The following is an 8,739-nucleotide window of genomic DNA, read 5'->3' on the forward strand; positions in this document are numbered from 1 at the left end:
TAGTAAGTTACCATTTGAGTGCTTAACTATATGCCAAACACTGTACAAATAAGAACACTGTTTTGTAGAACACTGTAAGCTCACAACTAATGTGATCGTTATTAGGCGTAAACAGAGATGACTGATAAAGCAAGATCTCTGAGCAGACTAAAAGATATGGGACCAGAGCTCCCAAAAGCAGAGAGAGCTTCAGTGTCTCCATTTACAAACAAAGGGAGTGCACTCTGACAGCTCCTCTCTCTCTTCTTTAATAATTCTTTATTGTTGAAAGTATTGTCAATTCTTTATTGACCCCCTCCAGTCCGCCCCTCCCCCCTCCCTGCCCCAGGCCTTCAGCACCCTATTGTCTGTGTCCATGGGGTATGCATATATGCATACAAGGTCTCTGATTACCTCCCACCCACCCACCTTCCCCCACCTTCCCTCTGAGATTCCGCACTCTGTTCCATGCTTTGAGTCTCTGGATCCATTCTGTTCATCAGTTTATTACTTAGATTCCACATATAAGTGAGATCATGTGATACTTGTCTTTCTCTGACTGACTTATTTCACTTAGGATGATACTCTCCAGGTCCCTCCATGCTGTCTCAAAAGGTAAGAGATTGTTTTTTCACTGCTGCATAGTATTCCATGGTATAAACATACCACAGCATTTTTATCCACTCATCTACTGATGGGCCTCGGGCTGTTTCCAGATCTTAGCTATTGTAAATTGTGCTGCCATGAACATAGGGGTGCATACATTCTCTGAAAGCTCTCTCAGGTCACTACATCCTGTGATTCTTACCCCAGTTACACAGTGCTTTAAAATATTTTTCAAAATACGCTTCTATCCATGTTTTAAGTTGATTCTCAAATCTACCCTATAAAACTAAGCAGGACAAATACTGAAATTCTTTTTTCAGATGATGAAACTGACTGAGGCCATGATTAACAAAGTGATTTGCCCAAGTTAGCTTACTTAGTAGAGAAACTGCATTCCATTCAGTAAGGTTCAGCTTATGCCCATCCTCTTGCAGGAAGCTGCCCCAGGTACTCAAGCCTAACTCCCCTCTCCTTTGTATCTCTTAATGTACTACTGTGAATGCATTTGAATCCAAATAGAGCAGTGTGTGCCACTCTTGTTTTGTAAGCTTAAATTTTATATGCCATTGGTGCTTGCCTCCCCAGGAGTGTGTCATTTCTGTAAGGGCTCCAGTTACTATCATTACTTGCTATATATCCCTAATAGGGTCCAACACAGGGCGAGACAATGAGCAAGTTAATAATTTAAGCAAATGATTTGATAAAACATATAACTCCCAGGATTAATGATTAGGGATGCATTTTCATTCCTATTTGAAAGAATGGGCATAAGGAACCAAGGAGAACTCACACATACTAACACTATATCCAGTACACATAAAAATAATGTTATCATGGGCAATCCTCACAATAATTCTATGAGGTGGGCATATTCCAAACCCTCCCCTGTCATCTTACAGATGAGGAACCTTAATTTTAGAGAATCTAAATTATTTACCCAAATTGCACTGTGAGTGAGCGCTGGGTTTCCAGGATTTGATAACTAATTCAGCTGGTTTAAACACAATGCTGGAAAGGCTGAGATTAGGAAATTATGCTGAGTTAGCCATTTCTCTTTGTTTTATCGAATGTCCCTCATCACAGCCATTTAATCCCTATACTCATGAGATACTTTGAAAGAGAAGGTGGCCTTGGCATAATCCTTATTGGAGAAACAAAAGAGCATCTAATGAGGAATAGTGACTGCTTCTTGAACATAGTGAAGCTATCATCTGTCTGACTCTTACTTCACCCACATTTTCTCATTTAAGCCTCACACAACTGTATTGAGATATAGCATTATCTCCGCTTTATAGATTTAAAAAAAACACCTCTGGATTAAAGAAGTCAGCAATTCATTCAGGCCACAAAACCAGTAACAGGGAATCAAATCAAGAACTATCTGATTCCAAGGCTGGTGATCAACACTGGTTCCAAATGCGAGTCCAGTCCAGATCAACCGCTTTCAGATAGTATCAGGTACCATGTTTGATTCTTCTGTCTGCCCAACAGCAAGCATAGGTCTTGCATAGAAAGAGTACTTAGGAAAGGTTTGCTTGAATTAAATTCAAGGAAAGGTGTTTAAGCTCAGAATTACCAACATCAGAATTACCAATCGCACAACCCCAGCCCAGAATTCTTCTCCAGGCTTCAGAACACTATGTAGTTGGAGAAAGAGATAGTATGAGGGCCTGGGGCCAGAGTTTGATAAATCATTCTGGAGTCTTTGAACAACTATTGTGAGGAAATATAGCCCCCTTTCTCTGTGGACAGCTTAAGAACAGCTAAAAGAACAGTTTAAGGGGACTACGAAATATCTAAGCGGAGCAGAGGTGCATGCTAAATCTGGGTCTAACTCTAAAGCTCAAGCTCTCTCCACTGCATCTCAACATCTCAGAATATTAATTTCCACATGACTGCACCTTTCTGTACCTTCAGAGAACCACCTAGGACAGTGATTTTCAACCATTGTGTCATAAGGATTTTTAAAACATGCAATTACCTAACTATTTACTCAGGGGCCCTGACCTTTTTCAAAACCCTTAGATTGTCAAATAAAAAATGACAACAGCCCTAAATGGATTGCTCAGTTGGTTGTAGTGTCGTCTAGTACACCAAAAGATTGTGGGTTTGATTCCAGTCAGGGCACCTAGGTTGCAGGTTTGATCCCCAGTCTGAGAGCTTATGGGAGGCAACTGATCAATGTTTCTCTCTAACATTGATGTCTGTCTGTCTGTCTGTCTGTCTGTCTGTCTCTCTCTCCCTTCCTTCCTCTCTATCTAAAATCAATAAAAACATATCATCTGGTGAGGATTTAAAAAAAAAAAAGACAACAGCCAATACAAAAATAGTAGTCTGGTGCAAATGAATCAAAATTATACCTTTTTTTTCCTTTTTTGTTAGATCACAAAAAAATTATTTTTTTGGTGTGCCGAAGAATTTTAGTAATTAGTTTATGTGTGCCATGTGATAAAAAAGTTGAAAATCATTGACCTAGGGATATCATTTCTTGATGTCTTACCTTGCATTTGGCCAATAGTCAGATCTTTATCCAATCTATCAACACCTAGAAAAAAAATAAGAGAATCCATAAGTAGCTTACTAGAAAAGGCCATGTGAAGTAGGTTTTACTGTTCAAGTATGATGTAAAAATTGTTAAAAGTTGTAAATATGATGACATTCTCAATTCATGTTAATGACAATCCTAACTCCCTAAGGGTATATTCTCACCATACGAAGCTTTCCAGGCAATCAATTTGCTCATTTAAACTGGTTTCTGAAAACAGGGTTTTACTTTTTAAAAGTTCCATTATACTCAGAATATCCTTACACCACTCTAGGAGAAGGACTTGGGCTTGACCAGGTACAGAGGCCAGGCCAGAATCAGGCCATCCCCGGTGGATGCTTATGCTTCATTAGGTTTAGGGATCTGGTGTGGGGAAGAAAAAGGGCACAAATGAGTGAGGATGGTATTTCACCTTGGAAGTCACTACCCATTTGGTGAGTATTTACATATAACAAGAACATATGCAGATGACCATATACCTACACTGCTATGAACTGAACTGTGTCCCCCCAAAATCCGTATGTTGAAGCCCTAATCTGTAATGTGACTATATTTAGCAATATGGAAGTAATTATGATTAAATGAGAAAGTAAATGAGTTAAATGGGGTCATAAGGGTGGGGCCTCCATCACATAAGATTAGTGTCCTTATAAGAATAAACACCAGAGAGCTTGCTCTTGCTTTCTCTCTGCCATGTAAGGAAACAGTGAGAAGGTGGTTGTCTGCAAACCAGTAAGAAAGTTGTCACCAGAACTCAACCATGTTGGTACCCCAATCTCAGACTTTCAGCCTCCAGAATGAGAAAATAAATTTGTTGTTTAAGCCACCCAGTCTATGGTTATTTTGTTATGGCAGCCCAAACTGACTAATACAGGCACATACACACTTACCAGCCAAGAGCAGCAATTTAGGAATAGGACAACTAAGAAAGAGATTGGATAATCCTCGGAACCAGCCATCCCAGTATTTTTCAGTTTTTGCCAGTTCAATCCTCCAAGTGTATGGATGGTCTTTCTTGGTCTGGAGGAATAAGAGAAAGTTCTGAGTCTCTGAGGGCAACCCCTGGAGGAACAAGATAAAGACAAGGTCCCTGGGAAAAGGAAAGGGAAGGAAACTAGCACTTATTAAGAACCTACAATGTCCCAGACATTTTAATAAACATTTAATTCTTTTAACAGCCTTGTGATATATTGTTATTTCTGTATTTAGATAATTAGAAGTTTACTTTTATTAATTCCGTGAACTTGGGGAATTTTCTTAAGATTATAAGGCTAGTAAATGGTAAAGACAAGACTGAGTTTCTCTATATTTAGCGAAAAAGAACACACCATCAAAAAGATAATTACAAAAACCATGTTGCAGTATGAAAAAAAAAATGCTTACGCTATATTAAGTGAAAGAAGCGGAATACAACATGTCATCTACATTAGGATTACCACTGGAAAAATGTGGTATAGTTTGGGAAAGAACTGGAAAGGAAAACTGAAAATACGTTGATTTGTTAGTAGAGCATTTTCCTTACATTTTCATTTATGATAATGATATAATGTTCCTGCAATAGTAATTTAAAAAAGGAAATCTGACATAAATATAACAAAATGTCAATATCTGTTATATCTCAATATAAAGCAGATGGATGGGCGTGGAGTATGCACTCATCAAATGCAAACTGAACAAATAATTCTCTATGCTTTTCTGCATCATTAAAAATTTGAAATATTATAACTGAAGTAAATAACTGGGATACTGCATCAACCACAAGATGAAAATCTAGAAGTGAACATAAGACAGCAATATATTATATTAAAGATCATTGGATGGTTAAGATGTCCATATTATCCACAGCAATCTGCAGATTCAATGCAATCCCTATCAAAATCCCAATGGCATTTTCCCAAAAATATTCATAGGGAATTTCAAGGGATCCTGAACAGTCAAAACAATTTTGAAAAAGAAAAAAAATCAGACTCTCTGATTTTAAAACATTACAAAGCTACAGTAATCAAAACACACTCTGAACCATTCCCTACACCATCCTTCCAAGAATGCAGGCTTTTACTCACCTCCGTGTCATCTTCCTTCTTCCTCTTGTTTACTGATTCACTTCCTTCTTCATCATCTTCGTCTTCCTCTATGATTCCTTCCACTACAGATTTTGAGCCTTCTGGACTTGTAATTCCTTCACACCTAGGTTTTTAAAAAAAGTGCTGTCACAAACCTCTCTTGAATACACAAATTATCTCAGAAATACTGAAACTTATGATCTTTTATAATCAAACTAGAGGCCTGGTGTATGAAATTCATGCATGGGTAGGGTCCTTAGGCCTGGCCAGCAATCAGGGCTGATTGGGGCCTTTCTTCCCCCAGCTGCTGGCTGCTAGCCGGGGCCTTCCTTTGTTCCGTGCTGCCTGCTGGTGGTCAGTTTATGTCATAGCAAGCAGTTGAACTCCTGGTTGGTTGAACTCCTGGTTGGTCAAACTCCCGAGGGGACAATTTGCATATTAGCCTTTTATTATATAGGATGATGTTAGTTAAAACTTAACAATGCTTCTGGGAGGATGAGAAAAATGTGCTTTTTAAAATGTACAAAAGTAGACTAGAACTGTGGAAGGTAATGACCAACATAAAACTATACTACAAGAGATGGTTTCCAGTTCTGGTATCAAAATTGACCCACAGAAGGGAGTAATCACTTGGAGGCATGGTAACGAGTTTTATTGGCATTATCCTATATAAATCCTCTTAACAATCCTATGAAATAGGCCTGAAGAGTTAAAAAATAGTCCAGGATCATCTAGCTCATGAGTAGATGAAGCTAGTAGGCAAATGCAGGCCCAATTAATTCTAAGGCAAAATGCTTTTCTATTATATTCTGCTTATAATAGAACAAGGCTCAACCAAATGGTAAAAAGCTCCCACTTTTTAATTAGCTGATAGAAACTGGCAATTACAGTAATCATGACAGCTGAACCTTGCAAATTAGAACATCTGGTCCAACCAATTATTATTGTTGTGTTTCCTCTAAAAACATTATCTCTTTATTATGCAATTAGGTAGAAAAAATATTATTTTATGAACAGCTGGTGCCATAGTTACTTTTAGCGAGAAGTTATTGAAAAAATATATTGACCAATGTTAGGGGTAAAAATCCAGAGGGTCTGGCCCAGCCGGCGCAGCTCAGTGGTTAAACGTCGACTTATGAACCAAGAGGTCATGGTTCAATTCCTGGTCAGGGCACATGCCCGGGTTGTGGGCTTAATGCCCCATGTAGGGCATGCAGGGGGCAGCTGATCAATGATTCTTTCTCATTATTGATGTTTCTATCTCTTTCCCTCTCCCTTCCTCTCTGAAATCAATAAAAAATATTTTTAAAATTTATTTTTTAAAAATCCCAAGGGTCTGAATAGCAGCTAGTGCCAAGGTCTGCTATGCATGGTACACAAGAATTTGTTTGAAAAGAAAAGAGAAGGGAGGAGAGAAAATAATCAAAAAAGAGTGGAATAAACTGAAGGTCAGTGAACTTCAGTGGTGGATTTTTAAGAATGGTTAACTTCTCTTTTTCCTCTACCCAACCTTCAATGAGGCCTATGGTCACAAATGTTTTTTTAGGTGGGTGTTTCTATTGAACTTGAAGTATTAAGTTTCACATCTAGGTCAAAGGACCATAACAAAAAACATGTGCTTTGGATTCCCATAGCTATGAACTGGGAGATTCAAGAGAATTTCACCTAGATGAAGAGGGCAGAAATGTTACAGCTAATATCTATGTGACAAAACACATACTCTTACATACACAGATTTACAAATTAAGAGAAAACATTACTTAAGCTTACAAATAGTAAAATTTAAAAATCACTTAATTACCTGCATACCAGCTATGTAACTTCCTTACAAAATGCTTTACCACTTCTTAGACAAGTCAGATCTCAACATATTTAGGCATTGAAAAGTGGACAATTTCACAACTTACTCAAAGCCTCTGCTATGTGTCTGCCAGATATTACTACTCAAATTATACTTTTAGTCATAAAATCCATAATATAGACCTTAGAGTAAAATACATAGGAGTTTGAATCTGAGCTCTGTGATTCACTAGCTATGTGATCCTGAGAAAATCACTATACTTTTCTGGACTTCCATATCTTCACCTATAAAACAATACTTATCTTAAAGAGGTATTGTAAGAATTAAATGAGATAAAGCAAATGAATTAATGAATCTAGGTAATGACCATCTACGGCTGCTAACATTCAAAAAAGAGACAAGCAGACATTATTTGCTTTCTGATGGCATCCTATCTAATAAAAGAGAAACATGGTAATTAGCTGTACCTCCGCTACCCTTCCCATTGGCTAATCAGGGTGATATGCAAATTAACTGCCAGCCAAGATGGCGGCCGGCAGCCAGGCAGCTTGAAGCGAACAGGGAGGCTTGCTTGCTTCAGTGACGGAGGACTCCAACGTTCCCCGCCTGCGCTGCTGGCCTCTCAGCTGCACTCTAAGAAACATTGTAACAAATATAGAAGCTAAACCAAACCCCAGAAACCTGTTTTCAGTCAGCCGGGATCTCAGAGCTGGAGTCGCAACAAAGTTTCAAATACAGAAGGTAAACAAAGGCCAGATCCCTGCTTTCAGCAGCAGAGGTCTCACAGCTGGAGCCCAGCCTCAGAGCTAAAGCTGGCCCAGAATAAAAAAGAAAAAAGAAAAAAAGGAGCGGTTGGGAGCTTCACTCACCCGCCAGCCTGAAAACGGCCCTCAGCCCCTCACCCAGACTGGCCAGGCACCCCAGTAGGTACCCCCACCCTGATCCAGGACACCCTTCAGGGCAAACCAGCCGGTCCCCACCCCTGCACCAGGCCTCTATCCTATATAGTAAAAGGGTAATATGCCTCCCAGCACCGGGATCAGCGGAGCCGCGAGCCCTCCCGGCACCAGGATCAGCGTGACAGGGGTCAGCCCCCAAACCCCCTGATCGCCCTGCGCTCTGTGTGTGACAGAGGGCGGGGCCACAACCTCCCTACCCGCCCTGCTCTGTTCGTGACAGGGGAAGGCGCCCCAACCCCCTGATCAGCCCTGCTCTGTGCCTGATAGGGGGAGCTCCCCAATCCCCTGATTGCCCTGCAGCTCTGTGTGTGACAGGGTGCGGCGCCCCAACCCCCCCCCCCACGGGCCCTGCTCTGTGTGTGACAGGGTAGAGCCATAACCTCCCCATTGGCTCTGCCCTGAGTGTGACAGGGTAGAGCCATAACCTCCGCATTGGCCCTGCCCTGAGTGTGACAGGGTGCAGCGCCCCAACCCCCTGATCCGCCCTGCTCTGTGTGTGACAGGGGGCGGTGCCCCAACTCCCCTATCGGCCCTACTCTGTGAGTGACAGGGGGGAGCTCCTCAACCCCCTGATGGGCCCTGCTCTGTGCATGACAGGGGGGAGCTCCCCAACCCCCTGATCGACCCTGCTCTGTGTGTTGACAGGGTACGGAGCCCCAACCCCCCTGATGGGCTCTGCTCTGTGAGTGACAGGGGGCAGCGCCCCAAACCCCCTGATCGGCCCTGCTCTGTGTGATGACAAGGGCTGGCGCCGCAACCTCCCCATCGACCCTGCCTTGAGTGTGA

At 41.2% G+C, this 8,739-nt stretch overlaps 1 protein-coding gene across 9 annotated transcripts in view; it reads right to left on the minus strand.

The window, feature by feature from the left end:
- Nucleotides 1-8,739, minus strand: part of PPME1 (protein phosphatase methylesterase 1) — a 66,503-nt gene that overhangs the window by 10,710 nt on the left and 47,054 nt on the right. For 8 of the 9 annotated variants that reach the window (XR_002832069.1, XR_002832070.1, XM_023764052.1 and 5 more), the window contains exons 9-11: nucleotides 5,194-5,317; nucleotides 4,021-4,150; nucleotides 3,086-3,130 (exon numbers count right to left, since the gene is read on the minus strand). Coding sequence is in view for 6 of the 9 variants with exons in the window: in XM_023764052.1 (XP_023619820.1) it covers nucleotides 3,086-3,130; nucleotides 4,021-4,150; nucleotides 5,194-5,317 (299 nt within the window). In the remaining 3 variants the exon portion in view is untranslated. Of the gene's footprint in view, nucleotides 1-3,085; nucleotides 3,131-3,394; nucleotides 3,494-4,020; nucleotides 4,151-5,193; nucleotides 5,318-8,739 lie in introns of all 9 variants that reach the window. The other variant, XR_001350556.2, reaches the window with a different exon arrangement.

Source organism: Myotis lucifugus, unplaced genomic scaffold (assembly GCF_000147115.1).
Source record: "Myotis lucifugus unplaced genomic scaffold, Myoluc2.0 scaffold_313, whole genome shotgun sequence".
In the NCBI taxonomy this organism is placed as follows: domain Eukaryota; kingdom Metazoa; phylum Chordata; class Mammalia; order Chiroptera; family Vespertilionidae; genus Myotis; species Myotis lucifugus.